This window comes from Neovison vison, chromosome 10, assembly GCF_020171115.1.
Source record: "Neovison vison isolate M4711 chromosome 10, ASM_NN_V1, whole genome shotgun sequence".
Taxonomy (NCBI): Eukaryota; Metazoa; Chordata; class Mammalia; order Carnivora; family Mustelidae; genus Neogale; species Neogale vison.
In genome coordinates this window covers 52,848,418-52,871,180 of record NC_058100.1, presented here as the reverse complement: position 1 = coordinate 52,871,180, position 22,763 = coordinate 52,848,418, and the positions used below count along the sequence as shown (strand labels likewise).

The following is a 22,763-nucleotide window of genomic DNA, read 5'->3' as shown; positions in this document are numbered from 1 at the left end:
ATTATTACCCCAATTTTACAAATAAGAAAACTAAAGCACAGAGTTTTATGATTTCCTCAAGGTCACATAGCCAATAACTGACAGAGCTAGATTTGAACCCAAGTGTTTATGTGTTTGTTAATCATTATGTTATAATTTCACTTGGAAGTGTTGTAATGAATGATTCCTGCCTACAAGAAGCTTATCTACTCCTTGGAGGAGAAGACATATGTAAATAAATTAACTGGAGAGTAATTCAAGGACTAACTGATCTAGCATGAGGATAAAATTCCCTCTACACCAATGTTGAACCTAAGACCATCAGTCTTACTAAAATCTCCAGTTCTCAAATAAAGGAGTGGGATAAAGAAGAAATTATGGTTTGGGTGAAATCATTGGAGCTGTCTATATGATTTGAGAGGTAAGGGAGGTCTCCACAAACCTAGTAATAATTCCTATGATCTGACATGGTGCTGTCAGACCCATTTGGTGTGAAATTCTTGCCACTTTTTTTAATAATAAGGGAAAAGCAAAACTGTTTTCCCCAGGAGTCCAATATGACATTGGGGAAAATAGTCATGGCACGGGTTAAAACATCTGACATCAATATATTAGCACTGGTGAGAACATTAGCCTGGGCTTAGTTGATCAGATTAGTTCACAGTCACCTTGGAAAGCACTGGAGAACACCGATCTAAGGAGATATGTGATTAGAGGTAGAAAAGGGTAGGACATGAAATCCTGAAAGGCTGAGCAGAATACAGTGTGATACCCTTAATAAAGCATAGATCAAGATACAGAATCTTGATTTCTATCAAAATCAGTCAGTTACAGAGAGACAAATACCATATGATTTCATTCATATGTGGAATTTAAGAAACAAAACAATCATGCCAGTGGGGGGAGAGTGGCAAACCAAGAGGTAGACTCTATTTTCTTTTTGTTTTGTTTTGTTTTTAGAGAGAGAAAAAGAAAGTGTGTGATGCATGTGGGAGGTGGAGGCAGGCAAAAGAGAGGGAGAGAGGGAATCTCCAGCAGGTTCTATGACCAGTGCGAAGCCCAATGAGGGGCTTGGTCTTACAACCCTGAAATCCTGACCTAAGCTACAATCAAGAGTCAGACACTTAACCAACTGAGCCACCCAGGCACTCCAGAAAATAAATTTCTGCCTCAAAAGTCTGTAGTATTTTGTTATAACAGCCTGAGAAGACTAACATACCAGGAAGCTCTGTTTACATGTGATTTTTGACAAATAGAAAAGTGGTAGACAGTTTAAAAGACTGAAGGAGTAATTTCCAAATACATTCCACACATTGAGAAGATTTTTATACAAAGTGGGCTACCTAATAAGAGCACTAAGAAGCAAACAGACTTAATTTTAGAAATTGATCTTAAAGATTGCTGAAGCAATAGAACTGTTGCTTTAATTCCATTTAAAAATTCAAATGGCATTTTTTGGACTATATAATTAATTTTTTAAAATTTTATTTAATTATTTGACAGAGAAAGATCACAAGTAGGCAGAGAGACAGGCAGAGAGAGAGAGGGGAAGCAGGCTCCCTGCTGAGCAGATAGCCTGATGTGGAGCTCAATCCCAGGACCCTGAATCATGACCTGAGCTGAAGGCAGAAACTTCAACCCACTGAGCCACCCAGATGCCCCTATATAATTAATTTTTAAATGGTTGCTATGAGTCCATGAGTGACATATCTTAATTTGCTGCACAAATCTCCATACAAAGCTAAATAAAATGGTTCCATAGTTTTGCATTTTTAGTTTCAGTTTGATACATAATTGACACACTATTGCACATAAATGATGCAGAGACATAAGACTGACAATAATTTCTCAATCCACATGTATGACTGTCGAGAACTTACAGCAGACATTTTGTCTTTTGTATCAACTTTTCAGTCATTATCAGTCACTTAAAATCTATTTGAATAACTAGAAATAACAGATTTGTCTATTACATTCAGTATAAACTAATGAGGTTTAATCCAAAACAGAGAAACTTATTCAAATAATTACTATCTCAAGGATTTGGGGGACATGGTACCTTGCTGCTCTATTACTTTTCATATTCTCATCTTGGTTTTAATGCCTATACAAAAAATTGGGTTTGTTTATTTGGTTAGTTTATTCATTCAGCAAGCATTTTATTGAGGTAATGACAGAGTAGAAAAAACAAGGATTTTTGAGATTTGAGTGTCAGAGAAATCCAGATTTGAACTCTGGCCCAATCTACTCTATAGTAGCTCTGTGAGCTTTGGCAAGTCACTGAATCTCCTGAAGCCTGAGAATCCATGTCTGAAAACTGAAGATACTAATTTTGTGAGGATTACAAATAGAATGTTTAAAGTACCTGGCACACAGTACATTCTTCAAAAATGGCTGCTATCATTTATGGAGTAGTTATAACGTGTGAAATAATTGTAAGAAGACAATGATAAGTAAAAACTTGTTTCTGTCCTTAGAAAAACTTAGAGTTGTGGGGAAAAGGGAATGTAGAAATAAGTCCTATAAAATTGTTGTGGATGCTAGGAGAGAAGTCAGTCTAGGGCACAGTGATGAGATGACCCCAGTCTTTGCAAATCTACCAGTAAACTACAATAGTTGTATTGAAAGCAAAGCTCTTCTCTTGTGCACTGAGAATGTACAAGTCAATTTTAAACTATATATTCTGATTAGATCAAATAAACAGATTTAAGATGGTAACAGATGTCATCATCACAGTATCATGTGAACAAGGGTAATAACGATAATGAAATATTTTAGGGGTGGATTTGGGGTTTTTAAAGAGTATTTTTAAAACTAGTGTTTAAGAATTAGTCTAATGTTAATGTAGTTAACTAATGTTTCATTATAAATAATGTTAAACTAATGTTTAAGAATTTTATCACTTCCTTCCTATTATAGAACATCGCCATTATGTGTGAAACAAAAATTACAAGTAGAATCATTTAAAAATTGTCTCATTTTATTTCTTAGTAATTAAAAACCATGGTTGGGAGGTGTTAGAGTTTTAAGGATGAAGTTTGAGAAATGTTATCCCATATCAGCTATTATTTTATTTATTTTTTTAAAGATTTTATTTATTTATTTGACAGATAGAGATCACAAGTAGGCAGAGAGAGAGAAAGGAGGAAGCAGGCTCCCTGCTGAGCAGAGAGCCCAATGTGGGGCTCGATCCCAGGACCCTGAGATCATGACCCGAGCCAAAGGCAGAGGCTTTAACCCACTGAGCCACCAGGCGCCCCTCAGCTATTATTTTAAATTACTACTAAAACCCAACACTAAGAGGAAAAATAAAACCCTAACCTGGTAGAATTACATTTTAATTTTTTAAACAGTATGTATCATAAACATTAACTTTTTATTTTTGCTTTTATTTTTATTTTTTTTAAGATTTTATTCATTTATTTGAAAGAGTGATCACAAGTAGGCAGAGAGGCAGGCAGAGAGAGGGGGAAGCAGGCTCCCCGCTGAGCAGAGAGCCCGAGGCAGTGCTCCACCCCAGGACCCTGAGATCATGACCTGAGCCCAAGGCAGAGGCTTAACCCACTGAGCACCCAGGTGCCCCTACTTTTGCTTTTAAGGAGTTTTTTAGTAACCCTTTAAATGAATGATATTCTGTCAAAATCTAATTTTTACTTAACAGAGATCTTATTAACTGAAAGAGTATTATAACTGTCTAAAATCAAGAAGGAACAACAACAAATATTTTTATAATACCTAAGTTGGAAAATAAAATAACTACTGAACCAGAGTAATTCTTGGTGGAGTTTTCTATCTTCTTGTCCTTCACCAGTTTCCAAGCACACACAGATGTGTTTATTATCACCTAAAGTATTTAATAATCCTATTGTTATTTTAAATCCTTTAACTTAAAGCAGGCATGGAATTTTTAAACTACTACTAATATCATTGCAAACCAAATGTTAATCATAGTTTTAAAATGACCATTAACACTATATATACAAACATTAAAGATATATTCTTTATTTTATTTTACAGACTCACAGAGTCTTGTGTCTGGATCGAAGCACCTTCCAAATACTAATTCAATTAATTTTAGGATACTGATGCTAATTTTTACAAAGATAATTATTTGAGAAAATCTGAAAACACCAGAGTGAGTTGATGAAAGGGAATATTAACAGATCAAAAATCCAATGACTAATCATACTCAACTTGTGTTTTCTTCCACAGAATTTTCAGCAAATATGCCTCATATTTCAGTATGTGTCTTCTGATTTGTTTTTCTGTTGATTGATTCCCTAGCAGTAAACAGCAGTAAATTTCACCAGTCTTTTTACTCTAACTCAAATGAAACCATAGGTAAATATGGATTCTGCCTTTCACTAAATAGACAACCCAGCTGACTTAAGTCTTAGTGAGTGCCATACTAGAGTTTTGTTCTTCATGTAACTCATGAATTCATTCATGTAATTCATAGCCCAGGAGAATCAATGAATCAGGTTTTCCCTAAATAATGGGAATGCCTTTTCAGTAAGGGGATTCTTTGAAATTGGCAAAAGTCTTTTTGAAAAATGGAAGTTTTTTCTACTAGATTGCTAGCTAGGGTGGCAAGAAGCAAGCCAAGAAGGAAGCTCTCCTTTTTTTTCTTCAACATTTGAAATAAAATTATTTTTAGATATTCTTAATGTACTTGCTGTGTATTTATTATATTTATTGTGAATAGTAGCTACTTCAAATTAACTCTCTACTCTTGCAAAAAAAAAAGGTGGCTTGTGTCTCTACTTTTCTGGGGACTAAACAGCTACCAAAGTTACTAAAAGTTTCCATTACTTTGTTCTGTAGTGTTCTTTTGAAGCAAACTAATAATGTTCAGGTTTCTGAGATATAAAATTTTTTTAAGTAATTACAATAATTAATTAATTATCTTTATAAAAAAATATAATGCTTGTTTATTTATTTTAAGGTAAACTCTATACTCAATGTGGGGCTTGAACTCATGACCCTGAGATCAAGTCACATACTTGGAGCACCTGGGTGGTAGAGCTGGTTAAGGGCCCGACTTTGGGTTTCAACTCAGGAGGTGATTTCAGGATGATGCCCATGCTGAGCTCCATGTTCAGTGCAGAGTCTGCTTAAGACTCTCTCTCCCTCTTCTCCTTCCCACCCCCACCAAAAAAAGAGAGTTGCATGCCCTGCTTACTGAACCAGCCAGGCACCCCTTACGTAGTTTTTGGGTTTTTTTTTTTTTTTTTAAGATTTTTTATTTTTTAAGATTTTATTTATTTTTAGATTTTAAGATTTTATTTATTTGAGAGAGAGAGAGTGAATGAGAGACACAGAGAGAAAGAGAGAGAGAGCATGAGCTGCCAGGGGGGCAGAGGGAGAGGGAGAAGCAGACTCCCTGCTGAGCAGTGGTACCGAAGAAGGGCTGGATCCCAGAGCCCTGGGACCATGACCTGAGCCAAAGGCAGATGCCCAACCAACTGAGCCACCCAGGTACCCCTTATGTAGCTTCTTTTAACCAACATTTATTTATTTCTATTTTCCTTTATTTTCACTTTCATTTATCCTTTTTCATTAGTAAATCCATTCAACTTTAATATTCTTTATTACAGGGGCACCTGAGTGGCTCAGTGGGTTGGGCCTCTGCCTTCAGCTTGGGTCATGATCTCGGGGTCCTGGGATCAAGCCCCACATCGAGCTCTCTGCTCAGCGGGTAGCCTGCTTCCCCCTCTCTCTCTGCCTGCCTCTCTGCATACTTGTGATCTCTGTGTGTCAAATAAATAAATAAAATCTTTAAAAAATATCTTTATTACATTTATAGTTACATAAATGTTGTATAATAAATTGGCATTTCCTTGACAGATTTTTTAAATGGCTCAAAACATTTATTTTGTTTATATTCCCTCTTTTACATGAACATGAGAAAGATACATGACTTAAAATCTATATCTACAGTCTCCATGAGCTCTTGACAGTCTTTTCTTAAAAGCTTCTTCTTGTTCAATTGGGTAAAATCAAATTGGCAAGGATTTTTGACAACCAATGATTCTGAGTAGGGACTATAATGATGGAAACAATAAACTTATGAGATCATAAAACTATACTGGGAACAGATGTCAAAACAAAAAAGGAATGAAGACAAAGAACTCTGGTTTACCATTCCATACCTTGGGAAAGCACTAAATGAACCAAGTCCAGGCATAAATCAATAAAAAACTAAGATGGGAATAAAAGCATAAGTTGGATCACATCATTGCTTAAAACTGACTTTGAAAGAAAGAGGCAAAGGGGAGAAGGTAGAGGAAGCTTTCTTCAGTAAAGAGATGATACATTCACTGTTAGTATAACCTCCATGATGTGGAAATTTCAAGAAAAAATCACAACTATATGGACCACTTAGGGAATGTGTTGGTTGTATAATAATAGAGTTTTCCAAATAATGGAAATATAATTAAGTAAACAAGGTATACTTATGTAAATGAAGAATAAATAGGTTCTAAATCATGGCATCAAGGAGTTTTCTATGAATAAAATTCCATGTGCTTTTGGTAGATATTGTAACATATCATTTTCTTGGTGGGTAACATCACCAAAACTTGCTTTATGGTATGAAGAGATGTTGTGGTGTTAGTTTTTGAATAGCATTGTTCCTTAGATTGTTATTCTTTAAAACCATTTCGGAAGTACGACTTCTTAAACCTTATTGACAAAAATGACTCTTACAATATGTAAACTTTCGTAAGAGTTTAACGACTTCAGATTTAGCTCTAAAATTAAATCTAGTTTCAAATCCTTACTCTACCACTTACTATGTGATCATGGACAGATAACTTAAACTCTCTGTGTTTCCTCAGCTGTAAAATGTTGTTAATAATTGTCCCTGTCACATATAGCTACATGAGAATTAAATGATTTTTGACAAATAAATTAATTGGAACAATGTCTGGCACAAAGTAAGTATTCATAGTAAATATATAATAATTGTTAATTTAAAAAATTGTGTTATACAAAATATTGGGATATAATTGTATGATATTTGGTAACAAAATTAAAAAACAAATAATAAATAATGTTCATTAAGTACATAGACAAACTGAAGGCTTTTTAAATAAAAACAAACTACAAATTATGTAAAATCTTTAGGTCAAAATATCTTTAACTTACAAACATTAAATTAATGTCCTTTTACAAGGAGACAGAAACATACTAAATACTTTATTAGTGAGAACTCCAAGTTCAGCATGGACACTGGCAGCAAGAGAATAATAGGATATAAATATATATATCCTAGCATTCATCTGTTGTTCACGCTATAAATTATATCAAATCTTTGTTCATGTTTAGATTTGTTCTTTGTTCTTTGTTTATTTATAGATTATCTCTTTGTTTATGCTATAGATTATATCAAATCCAAACCCTAAAATGGAGGAAGCCAAAAGTCAAAGTTTGGAAGAAGACTTTGAAGGACAGGCCACACATACAGGTAAAGCAAATCCAGAAGAAAAAAAATTACTAAGTTAAAATTAAATGTGGATATCTCTAATGTTCTTACTGCCATTATTCAGTTTGACATCTAAATAAAACTACTTTAAGAGTATTTGATTTCACATTAGTTTTCCCACTCAAATATTTTTAAATGATTCCATCGAAGCATTCAAAGTTATTACTTTGATTTTCAGTATGAAATAAATAAAAAATAAATAACATAAATAAATAAATAAATAAATAACACTTAAAAATAAATAAAAATAACAGGTTGGGGTTTTAACTCTATTGCATCTTATTAAACTAATATTTTCCTCTCTCTTTTAATAATACAAAATGGAGCCTTTAAATTTAGTCAGAGAGTTGAATGAGTTCACATGAGTATGAGACAAAATAAATGAGAATTCATGTTATTATTTTATTTTATTTTATTTTATCATTTATTTAAGAGAGAGAGAGTGAACACAAGTGGGGGTAGAGGCAGAGGGAGAGGGACTTCCAGCTGGATGGGAAGCCCCACCTGGACTTGATCCCAGGATCTGAAGATCATGACCTGAGCTGAAGGCAGATGCTGAACTGACTGAGCCCCCAGGTATCCTAGGAATTCATTTTATAACAATATTATGAAGAGTACCTTTCTAAGTATGATGGAACCAAGAAACCATAGAGGAACACCGATAAATTTAGATATAAAAATGAGGGAGGGAGGGGAGGAGTCAAGATGGTGGAGAAGTAGCTGGCTGAGACTACTTCAGCTAGCAGGAGATCAGCTAGAAAGCTTATCTAAATATTGCAAACACCTGCAAATCCATCAGCAGATCGAAAAGAAGAACAACAATTCTAGAAACAGAAAAACAACCACTTTCTGAAAGGTAGGACTGGCGGAGAAGTGTATCCAAAGCGACGGGAAGATAGACCCCGTGGGGAGGGGCTGCTCCCGGCAAGCGGCGGAGCAACAGAGCACAAAATCGGGACTTTTAAAAGTGGGTGGCTCAGTTGGTTAAGCAGCTGCCTTCAGCTCAGGTCATGATCCCAGTGTCCTGGGATCGAGTCCCACATCGGGCTCCTTGCTCTGCAGGGAGCCTGCTTCTCCCTCTGCTTCTCCCTGCCATTCTGTCTGCCTGTGCTCACTCTCTCTCCCTCTTCTCTCTGGCAAATAAATAAAATCTTTAAAAAAAAAAAAAGTCTGTTCCACTGAGGGACATCGCTCCAGAGTCTAAACCGGGGCGAAGCCCACGCGGGGTTAGCGTGGCCTCATGTCCCGCAGGGTCACAAAAGGATCGGGGGTGTCTAAGTGTCGCAGAGCTTGGGGGTATTGGAATGGGGAAGCCGGCTATGGAGACAGAGCCAACAGTAAGCTCACAGCTTGGGGTTACCTTGAACCGGTTGCAGGCTCGGTGAGCTCGGAGCGTGGCCGGAGATCAGGCAGACGGGAGTTACTGGGCGCTGTTCTCTGAGGGCGCACTGAGGAGCGGGGCCCCGGGCTCTTGGCTCCTCCAGGCCAGAGACCAGGAGGCCGCCATGTGTATTCCCGTCCTCCGGAACTCTACGGAAAGCGGAAAGCGCTCAGGGAACAAAAGCTCCTGAAAGCAAACCCGAGCGGATTACTCAGCCCAGCCCCTGGTAAGGGCGATGCAATTCCGCCTGGGGCAAAGACACTTGAGAATCACTACACCAGGCCCCTCCCCAAGAAGATCAACAAGAAATCCAGCCAAGACCAAGTTCACCTACCAAGGAGTGCAGTTTCAATACCAAGGAGAGCAGCGGAATTCCAGAGGAGGATAAAGCAAAGCACGGAACTTATGGCTTTCTCCCTGTGATTTTTTATTCTTGCAGTTAATTTAATTTTTTTTTCTTTTTCGTTTTTTTCTCTTCTTCTGCTAAAATTTTTTTTAACTTTTACCCTTTTCTTTTTTAACGTTTTTTAACTAGTTTATCTAATATATATATTTTTTCTTTTTTATGCTGTTCTTTATTCATTTTCTTTATTAAATTCTTTTCTTTTTTCTTTTTCTTTTTCTTTTTCTTTCTTTCTTTCTGAACCTCTTTTTATCCCCTTTCTCCCCCCTCATGATTTGGGATCTATTCTGATTTGGTTAAAGCATATTTTGCTGGGGTTGTTGTCACACTTTTAGTATTTTACTTGCTCCTTCATATACTCTTATCTGGACAAAATGACAAGGTGGAAAAATTCACCACAAAAAAAAAAGAACAAGAGGCAGTACCGAAGGCTAGGGACCTAATCAATACAGACATTGGTAATATGTCAGATCTGAGTTCAGAATGACAATTCTCAAGGTTCTAGCCGGGCTCGAAAAAGGCATGGAAGATATTGGAGAAACCCTCTCAGGAGATATAAAAGCCCTTTCTGGAGAAATAAAAGAACTAAAATCTAACCAAGTTGAAATCAAAAAAGCTATTAATGAGGTGCAATCAAAAATGGAGGCTCTCACTGCTAGGATAAATGAGGCAGAAGAAAGAATTAGTGATATAGAAGACCAAATGACAGAGAATAAAGAAGCTGAGCAAAAGAGGGACAAACAGCTACTGGACCACGAGGGGAGAATTCGAGAGATAAGTGACACCATAAGACGAAACAACATTAGAATAATTGGGATTCCAGAAGAAGAAGAAAGAGAGAGGGGAGCAGAAGGTATACTGGAGAGAATTATTAGGGAGAATTTCCCTAATATGGCAAAGGGAACGAGCATCAAAATTCAGGAGGTTCAGAGAATGCCCCTCAAAATCAATAAGAATAGGCCCACACCCCGTCACCTAATAGTAAAATTTACAAGTCTTAGTGACAAAGAGAAAATCCTAAAAGCAGCCCAGGAAAAGAAGTCTGTAACATACAATGGTAAAAATATTAGATTGGCAGCTGACTTATCCACAGAGACCTGGCAGACCAGAAAGAGCTGACATGATATTTTCAGAGCACTAAACGAGGAAAACATGCAGCCAAGAATATTATATCAAGCTAGGTTATCATTGAAAATAGAAGGAGAGATTAAAAGCTTCCAGGACAAATAAAAACTGAAAGAATTTGCAAACACCAAACCAGCTCTAAAGGAAATATTGAAAGGGGTCCTCTAAGCAAAGAGAGAGCCTACAAGTGGTAGATCAGAAAGAAACAGAGACCATATACAGTAATAGTCACCTTATAGGCAATACAATGGCACTAAATTCATATCTCTCAATAGTTACCCTGAATGTTAATGGGCTAAATGCCCCAATCAAAAGACACAGGGTATCAGAATGGATAAAAAAACAAAACCCATCTATATGTTGCCTACAAGAAACTCATTTTAAGCCCGAAGACACCTCTAGATTTAAAGTGAGGAGGTGGAAAAGAATTTACCATGCTAATGGACATCAGAAGAAAGCAGGAGTGGCAATCCTTATATCAGATCAATTAGATTTTAAGCCAAAGACTATAATAAGAGATGAGGAAGGACACTATATCATACTCAAAGGGTCTGTCCAACAAGAATATCTAACAGTTTTAAATATCTATGCCCCCAAAGTGGGAGCAGCCAACTATATAAACTAATTAATAACAAAATCAAAAAAACACATCAACAATAATACAATAATAGTAGGGAACTTTAACACTCCCTTCACTGAAATGGACAGATCATCCAAGCAAAAGATAAACAAGGAAATAAAGGCCTTAAATGACACACTGGACCAGATGGACATCACAGATATATTCAGAACATTTCATCCCAAAGCAACAGAATACACATTCTTCTCTAGTGCACATGGAACATTCTCCAGAAGAGATCACATCCTTGGTCCTAAATCAGGACTCAACCGGTATCAAAAGATTGGGATCATTTCCTGCATATTTTCAGACCACAATGCTCTGAAGCTAGAACTCAGCCACAAGAGGAAGTTTGGAAAGAACCCAAATACATGGAGACTAAACAGCATCCTTCTAAAGAATGAATGGGTCAACTGGGAAATTAAAGAAGAATTGAAAAATATCATGGAAACAAATGATAATGAAAATACAATGGTTCAAAATCTGTGGGACACAACAAAGGCAGTCCTGAGAGGAAAATATATAGCGGTACAAGACTTTCTCAAGAAACAAGAAAGGTCTCAGGTACACAACCTAACCCTACGCCTAAAGGAGCTAGAGAAAGAACAAGAAAGAAACCCTAAGCCCAGCAGGAGAAGAGAAATCATAAAGATCAGAGCAGAAATCAGTGAAATAGAAACCAAAAAAAAAAAACAATAGAACAAATCAACGAAACTAGGAGCTGGTTCTTTGAAAGAATTAATAAAATTGATAAACCCCTGGCCAGACTTTTCAAAAAGAAAAGAGGAAGGACCCAAATAAATAAAATCATGAATGAAAGAGGAGAGATCACAACTAACACCAAAGAAATACAAACTATTATAAGAACATACTATGAACAACTCTACGCCAACAAATTTGACAATCTGGAAGAAATGGATGCATTCCTAGAAACATATAAACTACCACAACTGAACCAGGAAGAAATAGAAAGCCTGAACAGACCCATAACCAGTAAGGAGATTGAAAGTCATTAAAAATCTCCAAATAAACAAAAGCCCAGGCCCAGACGGCTTCCCGGGGGAATTCTACCAAACATTTAAAGAAGAACTAATTCCTATTCTCCGGAAACTGTTCCAAAAAATATAAATGGAAAAAAAACTTTCAAACTCATTTTATGAGGCCAGCATCACCTTGATCCCAAAACCAGACAAGGATCCCATCAAAAAAGAGAGCTATAGACCAATATCCTTGATGAACACAGATGCGAAAATTCTCACCAAAATACTAGCCAATAGGATTCAACAGTACACTAAAAGGATTATTCACCACGACCAAGTGGGATTTATTCCAGGGCTGCAAAGTTGGTTCAACATCTGCAAATCAGTCAATGTGATACAACACATCAATAAAAGAAAGAACAAGAACCATATGATACTCAATAGATGCTGAAAAAGCTTTTGACAAAGTACAGCATCCCTTCCTGATCAAAACTCTTCAAAGTGTAGGGATAGAGGGCACATACCTCAATATTATCAAAGCCATTTATGAAAAACCCAATGCAAATATCATTCTCAATGGAGACAAACTGAAATCTTTTCCGCTAAGATCAGGAACACAGCAGGGATGTCCATTATCACTACTGCTATTCAACATAGTACTAGAAGTCCTAGCCTCAGCAATCAGACAACAAAAGGAAATTAAAGGCATCCAAATCAGCAAAGAAGAAGTCAAACTATCACTCTTAGCAGATGATATGATACTATATGTGGAAAACCCAAAAGACTCCACTCCAAAACTGCTAGAACTTGTACAGGAATTCAGTAAAGTGTCAGGATATAAAATAAATGCACAGAAATCAGTTGCATTTCTCTACACCAACAACAAGACAGAAGAAAGAGAAATTAAGGAGTCAATCTCATTTACAATTGCACCCCAAACCATAAAATACCTAGGAATAAACCTAACCAAAGAGGCTAAGAATCTATACTCAGAAAACTATAAAGTACTCATGAAAGAAATTGAGGAAGACACAAAGAAATGGAAAAATGTTCCATGCTCTGGATTGGAAAAACAAATATTGTGAAAATGTCTATGCTACCTAAAGCAATCTACACATTTAATGCAATTCCTATCAAAATACCATCCATCTTTTTCTAAGAATGGAAAAAATAATCCTAAAATTTATATGGAACCAGAAAAGACCTTGAATAGCCAAAGGAATATTGAAAAAGAAAGCCAAAGTTGGAGGCATCACAATTCCGGACTTCAAGCTCTATTATAAAGCTGTCATCATCAAAACAGCATGGTACTGGCACAAAAACAGACACATAGATCAATGGAACAGAATAGAGAGCCCAGAAATAGACCCTCAACTCTATGGTCAACTAATCTTTGACAAAGCAGGAAAAAATGTCCAATGGAAAAAAGACAGCCTCTTCAATAAATGGTGTTGGGAAAATTGGACAGCCACATGCAGAAAAATGAAATTGGACCATTTCCTTACACCACACACGGAAATAGACTCAAAATGGATGAAGGACCTCAATGTGAGAAAGGAATCCATCAAAATCTTTGAGGAGAACACAGGCAGCAACCTCTTTGACTTCAGCCACAGTAACATCTTCCTAGGAATATCACCAAAGGCAAGGGAAGTAAGGGCAAAAATGAGCTATTGGGATTTCATCAAGATCAAAAGCTTTTGCACAGCAAAGGAAACAGTTAACAAAACCAAAAGACAACTGACAGAATGGGAGAAGATATTTGCAAACAACATATCAGATAAAGGACTAGTGTCCAAAATCTATAAAGAACTTAGCAAACTCAACACCCAAAGAACAAATAATCCAATCAAGAAATGGGCAGGGGACATGAACAGACATTTCTGCAAAGAAGACATCCAGATGGCCAACAGACACATGAAAAAGTGCTCCATATCACTCGGCATCAGGGAAATACAAATCAAAACCACAATGAGATATCACCTCACACCAGTCAGAATGGCTAAAATTAACAAGTCAAGAAATGACAGATGCTGGCAAGGATGTGGAGAAAGGGGAACCCTCCTACACTGCTGGTGGGAATGCAAGCTGGTGCAACCACTCTGGAAAACAGCATGGAGGTTCCTCAAAATGTTGAAAATAGAACTACCCTATGACCCAGCAATTGCACTACTGGGTATTTACCCTAAAGATACAAACGTAGTGATCCGAAGGGGCACGTGCACCCAAATGTTTATAGCAGCAATGTCTACAATAGCCAAACTATGGAAAGAACCTAGATGTCCATCAACAGATGAATGGATCAAGAAGATGTGGTATATATACACAATGGAATACTATGCAGCCATCAAAAGAAATGAAATCTTGCCATTTGCGACAACGTGGATGGAATTAGAGGGTATCATGCTTAGCGAAATAAGTCAAGCAGAGAAAGACAACTATCATATGATCTCCCTGATATGAGGAAGTGGTAATGCAACATGGGGGCTTAAGTGGTAGGAGAAGAATAAATGAAACAAGATGGGATTGGGAGGGAGACAAACAATAAGTGACTCTTAATCTCACAAAACAAACTGAAGGTTGCTGGGGGGAGGGGGGTTGGGAGAAGGGGGGTGGGGTTATGGACATTTGGGAGGGTATGTGCTATGGTGAGTGCTGTGAAGTGTGTAAACCTGGCGATTCACAGACTGTACCCCTGGGGATAAAAATATATGTTTATAAAAAATAAAAAATTTTTAAAAAATGAGGGAGGGAGGGAAGGAAGGAAAGAAATGTCTGCTATTTAATAGGTCATCATAGCAAATTTCAAAAAACATTTTACAAAATGGGGGAAACTAGCTGCAATTCAATGGACAAAGGGTTAATTTCCTCATAAATACTGAAAGCACCTACAAATCAATAAGAAAAATAACAACAATCAAGTGGAGAAAAAAGCAAAAGACAGACAATTGAAAAAATAGCCCTTATGAAGTTAGTACTCTTGTGAGATAGTTTTTTTCCCACACTGTTTGTAAAAGTAAAAAGTTTATAAGACACTTTGAAAAGAGGCATACCCATACATTACTGGTAGGGGTGTAAACTAGTACAACCTCCTTAAGAGTAGTTTATAAATATCAAAATTAGAAATATACATGCTTTTTGACCAAGCAATTTTACTACAACAACCTATATATAGACCTACATGGATTGAAAAAAAAATGGATGTGCAAGGTTCTTCACTCAGGATTATATATTACAGAAAAAATGGGGAGGAAACAATATGCATCAACAAGAAACTTTTTAAAGCAAATAAATATCTAACAATAGAATATTATGTTTCCATTTTTTTTAAAAAAAATCTCTTTATGTATGCATATGAAAAAATGAGCTGTATTATGAATTAAGAAAAGCAAGGCAAGAAAAAGCATCTGTAATATACTACTACTTGTAAAAAAAAAAAGAGGAGAAAACAGATTTTCTACACATATAAACATGCTATACACATGCATATTTTGCATATACAGAAAATATATCTGAAAGATGAATACAAGTGAACAGCAAACAATGATTGACTATAATTTTAATATAAGTAACTTTATATTAAAAATATATATTATCTTTGGGGTAAATACCCAGTAGTAGGTCATAGAGAAAGTCTATTTTTAATTTCTTAAGGAATCTCCACACTGTTCTCCAAATTGGCTGCACCAACTTGCATTCCCACCAACAGTATAGGAGGTTCCCCTTTCTCCACATCCTCTCCATCACACATTGTTTCCTGTCTTGGAAATTTTGGTCATTCTAACTGGTGTAAGGTGGTATCTCAATGTGGTTTTAACTCGAATCTCTCTGATGGCTAGTGATGATGAACATTTTTTCATGTGCCTGTTAGCCATTTGTATGTCTTCATTGGAGAAGTGTCTGTTCATGTCTTCTGCCCATTTTTTGACACGATTATCTGTTTTGTGTGTGTTGAGTTTGAGAAGTTCTTAATAGATCCTGGATATCAGCCTTTTGTCTGTACTATCATTTGTGAATATCTTCTCCCATTCCGTGGGTTGCCTCTTTGTTTTGTTGACTGTTTCCTTTGCTGTGCAGAAGCTTTTGATCTTGATGAAGTCCCACTTTTGTTTCCTTTGCCTTTGGAGACATATCTTGAAAGAAGTTGCTGTGGCTGATATCGAAGAGGTTACTGCCTATGATCTCCTCTAGGATTCTGATAGATTCCTGTCTCACATTGAGGTCTTTTATCTGTTTTGAGTTTATCTCTGTGTACAGTGTAAGAGAATGGTCAAATTTCATTCTTCTACATATAACTGTCCAATTTTCCCAGCACCATTTATTGAAGAGACTATCTTTTTTCCACTGTATATTTTTTCCTGTTTTGTTGAAGATTATTTGACCATAGAGTTGAGGGTCCATATCCGGGCTTTCTACTCTGTTCTGCTGGTCTATGTGTCTCTTTTTATGCCAGTACCATGCTGTCTTGGTGATCATAGCTTTGTGGTAAAGCTTGAAATCTGGTAACATGATGCTGCCAATTTGGTTTTTCTTTTTCAACATTTCCTTAGCAATTCAGGGTCTCTTCTGATTCCATACATATTTTAGGATTATTTGCTCCAGTTCTTTGGAAAATACCGGTGGGATTTTGATCAGAATGACATTAAAAATATAGATTGCTCTAGGCAGTATAGACATTTTAACAATGTTTATTCTTCCTATCCAAGAGCATACAGATACAGATGTAGTGAAAAGAAGGGCCATCTGTACCTCAATGTTTATAGCAGCAATGGCCACGGTCACCAAACTGTGGAAAGAATCAAGATGCTCTTCAACGGACAAATGGATAAGAAAGATGTGGTCCATATACACTACGGAGTATTATGCCTCCATCAGATAAAATGAATACCCAACTTTTGTATCAACATGGATAGGACTGGAAGAGATTATGCTGAGTGAAATAAGTCAAGCAGAGAGAATCAATAATCATATGGTTTTGCTTATTTGTGGAGCATAACAAATAACATGGAGGACATGGGGAGATGGAGAGGAGAAGGGAGTTGAGGGAAATTGGAGGGGGAGATAAACCATTAGAGACTCTGAAAAACAATCTGAGGGTTTTGAAGGGGCAGGGTTTTGGAGGGTGGGGGAGCCTGGAGGGCACGTATCGCATGAAGCACTGGGTGTGGTGCATAAACAATGAATTCTGTTACACTGAAAAGAAATTAAGTTAAAAAAAAGAAAAATATATATATAATATAAATTAAGAAATTATTAAGAAATATGTGGAAGAAAGAGAATACATCCACACATATAATACTAAAGGTATAGATATGGCTAATCTTTAGTGAAGGATATTTAAAACTCCATATTTCCAAGAATTTTGACCTTCCAAGCAATTTTATTATTTACCAGGACAACTGAACATCTGAATTCTAGTTGGATCATCCTTGAATTAATTAGTTTTTCCTAAATCTGCAAATCCCTTCCTCTCCTTTGTAAAAGGTTCTTAGAATCTTAAAAGGAATTGGGTGATTATGTAATAATTTTCTCATAGCCTTTTTAGTTCTGATAATTGAAGTCAGGTCTTCACTCACTGGTTGTTTCATATGTACTATTGTTGTTTTCTGGATCTTGATACCACTTCAATTTGTTTCCCTGATAATCCTAGTGTCCCTACTGATAGTGTGGTGCCAATTCTAGATTATTGCTGAAGCTTCCCTCTTATTTAATAAAAGTGATATTTTTCTAAAATTCTAATTCCCCTACCTATTCTAAATTTTTAATATCTTTACCCCCAAATTTTGCCAATAGATGAAAGTACATAATTTGTATTTTCATTAATGTAGATGTTTCAGAGAAATTCTTAGCCAAAACCTATCTAATAAGATTAACATGGGAAAACATTTTTATGAGCAGGGAAGTCAGGCATTTCTAGCCCAAGCAAGGTTTTTCAAATGATACAGAGGATGACAAGTCTATTCCAATGGTGATACTTATACAAAATTCAATTGTATAAATAGTTGTTTTGAAAATGAAGAGGGAAACAATTTGTTTTTTCTTTTATTCCAGGACCCAAAGGAGTAATAAATGACTGGAGAAAGTTTAAATTAGAGAGTGAAGACAGAGATTCAATTCCACCTAGCAAGAAGGAGATTCTCAGACAAATGTCTTCTCCTCACGATAGAAATAACAAAGACTTAAAAGAAAGATTCAGCAGAAAGGTAAGGAAAAATCAGTAGTTATAACTTACAATGTGTTTTCAGTCTAAATGACTGTAAAGAATCACTTTAGAGATATAAAATAGATATATTTCAAAAGTATTTATTATGATATTGTTTATATTGGCCACTCCCCCCAAAAAAACCCCAGGAAATGAAGTAAATGCCTGTTAAGGTATTCCATGTTAAAAAAAATATATATAGGAGCTCTTAAAGGAATGAGTTACAAATACACGAGCTGACTTACAGGCAGTTCTATAATATGAGAAAGCAAGATACAGAGTATTTTAAGTTATATGATTATCTCATTCTCTAGAGCAAAGGGGAAAAACACATCACTGTATATATTTTTACACTTATAGAATTACATGAGCAGTATATAGAAAAGTATGGGGGAAATAAAAGTATGGAAAGACATTCACCAATCTGACAATATTGGTTATTTAGAAGGGTGGAATTTGTTGAGAAATCTCAACTTCCTTTTCCAAATAGGAGAAAGAAGGTAAGCAGAAAAAGCCACATTTTTTTTTAAGGTATCAAGATATTTTTAAAGTAGAATTTTTTTAAAAATCTCATTTATTGTTACATAATGTGTATGTCCATGTGCTATGTCAAAATATGTTAATGGAGATTATCTCAGAGTATTAGAGTGGTGAATTTCACTATTTATTACTTCCTGCTTTTAGCTTTTAGTGTTTTTGAATCCTTATAATTAGCATGTATTATTTATATAACAATAATAACAACAATCGTATTTTTAAAAAAAGATTTTATTTATTTATTTGACAGGGAGAGAGATCACAAGTAGACAGAGAGGCAGGCAGAAAGAGAGGGGTAGCAGACTTCCCGCTAAGCAGAAAGACTGAAGCGGAGCTCAGTCCTAGGACCCTGAGACAATGACCTGAGCTGAAAGCAGAGGCTTAACCCGATGAGTCACCCAGGCACCCCAACATCAATTGTATTAATTTAAAACCCATTAAGTGACTTCCATTGGGGAATAAATCACGTTAGTGGGTTATATATCTCCAAACCAATGTATATGGGTTGTATATTGATTCTCAACAGACAGACTACATCGGAAACATACTTGGTTCTAGACTTCTGGCCATTGTAAAAATCTTCAAGTCTAAGAATTTGTTTCCAGGGAGCCTGGGTGGCTCCGTGGATTAAGCCTCTGCCTTCGGCTCAGGTCATGATCTCAGGGTCGTAGGATGGAGTCCCACATCGGGCTCTCTGCTTGGCAGGGAGCCTGCTTCCTCCTCCCTCTCTCTCTCTGCCTGCCTCTCTGCCTACTTGTGATCTCTCTCTGTCAAATAAATAAATAAAATCTTAAAAAAACAAAACAAAAAAAATAAAGAGTTAAAAAAAAAAAAAGAATTTGTTTCCAGATTTGGGTTCCTTCACAGACACACTACATGATACAGTTGAGCCAATTAACTTTTCCCATGTGAAGAATTGGAACAACACATCCTCCCTTTGTTTTGAAAAGATGTGAAGAGAAAATAAATATGAAAGTATTCGAAACATGTAAAATGCCCTACAAGTGAGAGATATTATGATTATTGAAAGTGATGCACAGGTTAAGCTTGAGAAATATATCTGAATGCCTAAACACCTGAATATGTGATTGGAACAAGATCTCACAAATGCATATGTAAATCAGTATTACAATACTGATACATATTTTTATGGTTCTGTCTGTTAAATTAACAGTACTATGGTGCAACTTAAAAGTTATATAAAGCATCTAATTTTTTTAGAGTTAAAAAAATAAAATTGAGAATTATCTTAAAGTGAAAGAGTAATATGACAGGGAAAAGAATGAAGACATTAGAGAAGCAAATATAAGAGGCAGAAATGAGAAGGAATTAATGAAAGAACAAGATATTTCTACTTAACCTGAATCGTAGTATCATCTATAAAATGAGAGTAATAATACCTACCTCATAGTTTCATTGTGAGATTGGAGTAAAATAACCTATGCAAAGTGCCTAAAGACATATTAGATTTTCCATAAATACTAGTTTCTTGTATTCTCAATTCTCCTCCACTTTAAAAATTATCAGCAGCTGCTATTTGAGATGCTACTTGATGGCAAAGCAGCCTCAGAAAATCCCCTTGAAAGTAATCCGACTTCTGTGGTCCTGGCAGCACCATGTCTCTCAAAAACACAATCTCCCACATACGTATATATGTATATATGTACTTTGGTGGAGGAGGAGACTGTTTAACATTCTGTGGAATAAGTTAATAATGGTGTAGCTATTTAAAAAGGCTCTGCAGGTATTTTATACTCCAGCTGCAGTGGAAAGTAACTGTGTTGGAAGACAGAAGTTGAGTCTTTTCTCACTTTAGCCTAAACCAGTAGATAAGAATTACCTTCAGGTAATTTAAAGCTCATTTAAAGATGGCTCACTCAACTTCATGCATACAAGTTTTAATTAAGTAGATCTGGGGTGGTGCTCCAAAATTTGCTTTTACCAGAATTTCTCAGGTGCTGCTGACACAGCATCAACCTCTTGAATGATCTGATGAACTCCAAATAATAGTAAAATATTTCCTGCTTGAACTCCATCCCATATATTCCAAATGGTCAGTAAGTGATAAGACATTTTTTTAAGGATATAATCTTTTAGAGAACTTTTGTGGAGGAGACATTAATATCTAAATCCGTTTGTTAGGGATACATTTAAATTGTGTGTGTATGCCTTTTTATTTTTTATGAAAGCAACTCCAGAGTAGACCCTGGTGGAATTTTTTCACCCTAAGTAATGGGTAGCTAAGTGGCACATTTTTCTCACAGACACTGTAACCATCTCATGGCTCAACCACATTCAGCAATATTTAGCCATGCATTTAATCAAGCAATAGTTACTGAGTTCCTATTATGTGCCAGATGCTACAGCAGATAATGAGGAGAGATGAATGATACAAAATTCCTGCCCCATGGACATATCAGTTATAAAAACTATGATGAAATAAATAAGTACATGATACAATGTCAGGTAGTATTTGTTGCTATGAAGAAAAATAAATCAATATTAGGAATAGAAAGCATTGTGTGGGAACTCTTTGAGGTAGTATAATCAAAGAAGGTAACATTTGAACAAAGGCTTGAAAGTAGTGAAGGAGGAAAAGGCTTTCACACCAGGAGTGAAATACGGTAGTGGGGAGAAAACAGTAAATGCAAACTCTTTGAGTTGAGAATGGGTTTGGTATGTCTAAAAATTATAAATTTCTGGGGGCACCTAGGTGGCTCAGGTTAAGCATCTGCCTTTGGCTCAGTTCATGATTCCAGGGTCCTGGGATGGAGCTCTGCAGAAGGCTCCTGCTCAGCAGGAAGCCTGTTTCACCCTCTCCCTCTGCCCCTCCCCACTACTCATGCACACGCATGCTCTCTCTCAAATAAATAACATCTTTTTAAAAATGTAAAAAAAAATATAAATTTCTCACCAAATTATATCAATCGTTTCTTTTGTCTATTTCTAGATGAGCATTCAAGAATATGAATTAATTCACCGAGACAAAGAAGATGAAAATTGTCTGCGTAAATACCGTAGACAGTGTATGCAGGATATGCACCAGAAGCTGAGTTTTGGGCCTAGATATGGGTTTGTGTATGAGCTGGAAACTGGGGAGCAGTTCCTGGAAACCATTGGAAAGGAGCAGAAAATCACCACAATTGTTGTTCATATTTATGAAGATGGTATTAAGGGTTGTGATGCTCTAAACAGTAGCTTTACATGCCTTGCAGCTGAATACCCTATGGTCAAGTTTTGTAAAATAAAAGCTTCTAATACAGGTGCTGGGGATCGCTTTTCCTCAGAGGTACTCCCCACACTGCTTGTCTACAAAGGTGGGGAACTTATAAGCAATTTTATCAGTGTTACAGAACAATTTGCTGAAGAATTTTTTTCTGGGGATGTGGAGTCTTTCCTAAATGAATATGGATTACTACCTGAAAGAGAGATACATGCCCTAGATCAGACCAACATGGAAGAAGATACTGAATAAAGAGTCACTATGTCAACATCTCATAATTCTCCGAGTTAAATATTGATTTTCATAGTATCCATATTCCTTTAGAGAACACAAAGTATGCCTGTGGCTATTTTAATCTGTAAGAAAAAAAAGACTAACACTAAAATTATTTGATTGGCATTTCTTATTTACTTAAATGCATAGAAGTCTTTACTACAAAATATTGTAGTCTTCAGCAACATGTTAGTCAAAGAGGATATGGATAATATTGTATTGGTTTTCAAAAATCCCTTTCAAGTTATGTGTTGGGTTTTTTGCTCCTTTTTTTTCCTCAGTAGTATTATTTGGACTTTTAAAATCATATTATCAATTATAATTTTGCTCATGTGATAAGAATAAAGTTTCATGAGGAAATAACTTTTCTATTTGAATTCTGTTCTTTCACAATACTCTATTATCAGGGCCCTAAAAACATTATACAACCCAAAATATTTTTAAAAATCATTCAGTAAGGTATTTTAATATATATATATTCATATTTATATCTTATAAGAAACTTAGAAACTTTGTGTCACATTAAAGTTATAAAAAAAGGTAGTTTTTTAAAAA

General features: G+C 35.9%; 1 protein-coding gene across 1 annotated transcript; it reads left to right on the top strand.

Moving 5' to 3' along the window:
• Nucleotides 1–7,368: 7,368 nt before the first annotated feature.
• PDC (phosducin) lies at nt 7,369–22,306 on the top strand. Its single transcript, XM_044266294.1, has 3 exons — nt 7,369–7,447; nt 18,025–18,176; nt 21,663–22,306. The coding sequence occupies exons 1-3, from the start codon at nt 7,387–7,389 to the stop codon at nt 22,185–22,187; spliced, it is 738 nt and encodes a 245-aa protein (XP_044122229.1). The 5' UTR covers nt 7,369–7,386; the 3' UTR covers nt 22,188–22,306.
• Nucleotides 22,307–22,763: the final 457 nt, after the last annotated feature.

Excerpts from the sequence above, each read along its gene's own strand:
- PDC (XM_044266294.1), top strand. The coding sequence starts at position 7,387 with ATGGAGGAAGCCAAAAGTCAAAGTTTGGAAGAAGACTTTGAAGGACAG. Across the intron at positions 7,448-18,024 it reads AGGACAGGCCACACATACAG|GACCCAAAGGAGTAATAAAT; the intron begins GTAAAGCAAATC and ends CTTTTATTCCAG. Across the intron at positions 18,177-21,662 it reads AAGAAAGATTCAGCAGAAAG|ATGAGCATTCAAGAATATGA; the intron begins GTAAGGAAAAAT and ends GTCTATTTCTAG.